The sequence below is a fragment of the Populus euphratica genome, unplaced genomic scaffold, assembly GCF_000495115.2.
Source record: "Populus euphratica unplaced genomic scaffold, PopEup_1.0 scaffold202.1, whole genome shotgun sequence".
In the NCBI taxonomy this organism is placed as follows: domain Eukaryota; kingdom Viridiplantae; phylum Streptophyta; class Magnoliopsida; order Malpighiales; family Salicaceae; genus Populus; species Populus euphratica.
Genome location: NW_011499975.1, coordinates 484,693 through 489,793, shown reverse-complemented (window position 1 = coordinate 489,793; position 5,101 = coordinate 484,693). Strand labels below are relative to the sequence as shown.

The following is a 5,101-nucleotide window of genomic DNA, read 5'->3' as shown; positions in this document are numbered from 1 at the left end:
TTGTTGTTGTTATTTATAATTTGTACAATTAACCTCCATATGGTTCGACCCCAGTCTTACCGGATTATTTATTACTTCGACACTCCTGCACTTGGGAGAAGACATCAATCTTTTAATCATGTCAGATACCTAGATGTCAAATCACTATCTTGAAATTATCACTAATTTATGTGTTTTTTAACAAAGCACAATAAGGATCGTAGTCATGAAAGATAAGAAACGATACATTTTATCATAGGTAGGATATTTTAAAATATGTTTTTAGCATAATCAACCTCTTATCTAGAACTCTAAAGATAGGTTAAGATCCTTTAGTCACCATAAACTAAATAATGACTTTTTCTTATCTATTTCCATACCTTAATTTGTCATGATATCGCCTATGACACTTATATACTAGAAAAAAAATCTTAAAAAAAGTTGAAAACTAGTGTTCTTAACTAAATTGGAAAGGAATTCTTAATTAACTAGGAAAGTATGGAAAATCTTAAACAGTAAGTTCTAAGAAAAGTTATTCTTATTATGAAGTGATTGGTTATTTTCTTCAGCCATATTTTCTGAAAATGATTAGGATACCCTACAAAGTCCACTACTATAAACAGTAAGTTCTAGGCTTTTGATAATTATAAAATTTTAATATTATAAGAAACAAGTTCTTTAAATTTCCTATCAAAATTTTAACTCATTTTAACAATTGCATTGAGATTTATACTTGTTATCTTAAAATTATACATTTAACCAAAATCTCTTATATTATATTGAAAAAATATATATTCATGGCTAATCAAATTTAGTAAATAACTATTTACTTATTTTTAAAACTGTAAAGATTAATTTATTAATTCTTATAAATTTCATGAAATAAGTTATAAATAACTCAAAATCTAATTACATGTTCATCCATAAATAGTTCAAAAGAGTTTAACACTCTTTATATTTATGATTGGTATAACCGTATGATAGTTCATGGTTCAAAAGGCTTGGTTGATAATTCAATAGCTCGCTCACAATCGCGCTAAAAAATTGAAATCGTGTGATATATGGGCCTTGCACGACCGCATTAATTTAAAGCAATAAAATTTGAAAAACTTCAGCAGTAGTGAACTTTAATGGATCCATTGCAAAAAAAAAAGAAAAAAAAAAAGAAAAAGGTTTTAGAGGTGGCTTACGAAATAAGGATCTGAAGGATATGTGTTTTTGAGTGAAGCTCAAAAAATTTCCATGTGGCTATCAAAATTCCGGTTGGATAAAAAAAGGGGGAAAATAACGATTTATGAGCGGTGGCTCATGGAGGAAGATGATGGATGCCTTGAACTTGGAGTGGCGGACAAAAAATTTCTTCACCGGTGCTTGAGGCGGCTCATAAATAGTTTGTGAGGTGTATGCTTGAGAAAAGGGTGGCAAGAGAAAAAAAACGAAGAGGGGAAGAGAAGGACAGATGGTTTTCCGGTCATTTGTTTAAGGTACGTTCATCGTGTACGATGTAATATGCTCATGCCCAAACATGATAAACGAAGTGTAGTGGTACGCCTCGTTTTGGATAAATCAAGTGCAAAGGTTAATCATTTGTTAAAAGTAGAATTCTCCAATAGAAATGTGGGAAGATGCTGGGCGTATCTCAGCTTATGCCTTGTCAATTTTTCACCATGGCAGGTGCCTTGTCCTGTTAACGAGGAACCGAGTGCCTTGTCCTGTTAACGAGGAACCGGGTGCCTTGAAGTCACCGCTCACCAAATTTATTGATTTTTGTATTGAGTTGTGTTTCCGTCCTTGACGAGATTTTCTGTTTTTTTTTGGTTTATCCACTCCTGAGAAAGGCAGAAGGGCCCATGAGACTATGAATGGATAGACTTGTTATTTTTATTTTTTAAGGATTATCTAATTGTTTTTAAACCTATAAATATCGATTACTTAATTCTGATAAACTATAAGAATTAAATTATTGTTATCTTGAAAACCATTTACCTTTGACTGGTAGTTTAATAGGATCGGGTACCTTCTGGCCCTGGATTGGAGCAGTACAGCTGTGGTCATTGTGATATGGCCTGTACCAATGGAGGAGGTTACATGATATTTGGTGCACTTGAGAAGCACATTGTGACTTTGGAATAAAAATAAATCGATGGGTTCTTTTTACGTGGTGTAGCTATTTTTGTATACGTGGGAGTGTTTGAAAGAAAAATAAGTTCTTGTAAGTGAACTTTGAGGGAAAGATTGAGATATTTTTAATCTGTTATTTATTAGTTCCTTGATAGAATAGTTTCAAGTGTTTTTTGGTGTGCATGAGATTTGAGGCTTTGAGTTTGGGTTCTGACTCTCTTATATCTTATATTTAACGGGATCTTGATCTATATATCTCCATTAACAAACAATTTAAGCTTGATCACATGGTGTGCCGCATCTTGTAACTAAACACCGACGATCTTCATGAAGACACAGCACGATGTACTACCGCTCTTGATGGGAAGAGGAACACAAATCACAGATTTCTTAAGAAATATCTTGTATATAAACAGCTACTTGTTCAAACCACGAAAAATTATTTGACAGAGCCAGCTTCCAACTAGTTATTCAAACTTCAATTTTACAGAGCAGTCAACTAGTATTATTCTACTAAGAAAAAGCAACGCAATTGAGAAACAACAAGAAGTAACCCGCAGACAAGTGCCAACTAGTGGAGCTTGGATTTACAGAATATAGAGATTAGGTATCTATCTCAATTCGGACTTTGTCTCCAAATCCTCTTCCACCTCGGACGCCAAATAGCTGTTGTCTGAATTTCTCACCGAACAATCGGCACGAATCTCTCCTTGGTTGCCTGTCAATACGCTAAGCTGTGACATTTTGATCATTGCAACCACGAACTTCTCAAAGAACAAAGCTTCATCTTCAGCAAAGCTAGTGACGATGCCCCTTGTCTTCTTGTACGAGTACAGGTCTTGGTCTGAGGTAAACAGGCCTTGGCGGTTCACGAGATCAACGTAGTACTTATTATCAAATTTATTAGGGGACCTGATATCTAGCACGGTGGTGTTGGTAGAGCTATTTGTGGGGCAAATTCCCTTGAGATCCTCAGCAAAGGTTTTCTCCATGGTGGGATCTTGGGTTGGATAGAGGCGCCCGGTGAAAGAGCCACAGTGACCTATACCAATGGTGTGACCACCAGACAGGGCTACCACGTCGGTGGCGTCGAGATTCTTGGCGGCGAGAGATCTGAGAATTGTGCTCGCATTAGCAGTGGGTGGTGGCAGGTTGGCTAACGTTGCATTTTGCGTTGCAAAGTTTAGACCATCTCGCCTCCCCAAGGGGACATCATATTCAGGGCCACCTGACTGCAATAGAGAAAATTCACACCAGAAAACGAAGGATAAGGTTTTGGGTTGACTAGGAAAATTTATTCCTCGCACGTGGTTTCACATTAATCATGCCCACGCATGCATTTGGCCGATCGAGCGTAAGACATGGTACTGATGGATATTGTCGCCAGTTTGGAATTTTAAAATTTAGAAAGGGAGACTTATTGTACGTTTACTTTTCATACTGACCGCCAAAAGTCTCCCAAGTCAGGCAACCACCCCATACGGTAAATGAACAAATTATTAATGTTCTTGTCATAAACTGTAATTAAAATTTAAAGAAAAAAACAAAACAAACAAAACTTCTCCACCATGAACAATGCAATAATAAAACCTATAAACGCAGTACATCACCTGAGATTAAAATAAGTCTACAAACTTCCAAGTTTTCATGGCCATAGAAGTGTGTGGTCTCGACTAAAAATCATGACCCAGTTTAAAATTAAAAATAAAATTAGCCCCCCTTTGCTAAGGCAGTATTCTCTCTAGTTCATTAATTAAGTTCAGGATGCTGGACGAGTTACAAGATAGTCATAAATGTAACAACTAATCAAATCAGATTGGCTTCTTGCTCAATCACTCAACTGGATAAAAATTCACAGGCATCATAAATTTTCAGTGCTTGGATATAAATGGTATGATGTTTAACATAGTCAATGACAAAGCTTTGCAATATAGAGAGTAATTCAAGTATTGTTTACCAGGTAAACAGAGTCACGGGCAGCAATTGCGACGATATCAGCACAAGAGACCACTCGGCCACACTCCTTGTGTATGCGCTTGCGTAGGTCTTCGATGATCTCAAATGCCTTCTCTCTCAAGGTCAGGTTGGGAGGGGCGTCCTGCTCGCTTGGACCACTCGCCGATCCATCAAGCAACACTGAGCCATCACATCCCTGTAATTTCACCGATCAAAATAAAATCATATTAATACAGCAATGTTAGTGGATAAAGTATTTGATATTGTTTTTATTATTATTATTACTCTGTTACCTGAACAAAGCAGTCGTGGAAATGGAGACGAAGCAAGCCGGCAGCTTGGCCAATATCATTCTTGAACACTTTCTTCAGCTGTTTTCTTATAATTGATTCAGCTTTAGGACAGCTATAGTCGTAGAACGACCATGAGAGACCATTCACTATAGGAAAGGTGTTCTGTGCCTCCTTGGCACAAAAACAAGAAACTAGGAAGAGAGAAGAAATCAGGAGATAAGTGAAGGATTTAGCAGTAATAGCCATGGTTTGGTTTCTAATGTCCTGGTTAGCTAAAGAAGGTGCTTCTTTATAGGCAATGAGAAGTCTCACGTTGTGCTGGTAGTTTGAATTGCTTATCCCCTGTTCGAAGTTTCGTTACAGTCTCGAATTAATTTGATTTGTCTATGCCGAGTCTTTTGCCATTCCCATCAAAATAATGTAAATAATTGTCTTGGGCTTTTAGACTCTTGAGAGGTAGGTTGGAAAAGTAGCAGCAGTTCACGTGGTGGCCACATCCCATCTTGTACACAGTACACACACATATAATCTTGTTATCCGGTGTTTGAGATAGGTTAATCAAAGTGTATTTTTAAATTATTAAAATAATATTTTTATTTTTATAATTTATTTTTATATTAGCATATTAAAAAAATTTAAAACAAAAAAAAAATCAAGATTTTTATAAACCCCGATGAAAATGTGCGGCCAAATACCCCTTTAATCCTATTGTTATATAACTTGTGATGTTATTTGAGGTTTATAGATATTTA

At 36.1% G+C, this 5,101-nt stretch overlaps 1 protein-coding gene across 1 annotated transcript; it reads right to left on the bottom strand.

Moving 5' to 3' along the window:
- Positions 1-2,485: 2,485 nt before the first annotated feature.
- LOC105139504 (peroxidase 12) lies at positions 2,486-4,721 on the bottom strand. The gene is made up of 3 exons (XM_011045966.1): positions 4,350-4,721; positions 4,058-4,252; positions 2,486-3,332 (listed from the first exon to the last, which is right to left on the bottom strand). Exons 1-3 carry the CDS (start codon positions 4,593-4,595, stop codon positions 2,712-2,714), a joined length of 1,062 nt encoding a protein of 353 aa, XP_011044268.1. The 5' UTR covers positions 4,596-4,721; the 3' UTR covers positions 2,486-2,711.
- Positions 4,722-5,101: the final 380 nt, after the last annotated feature.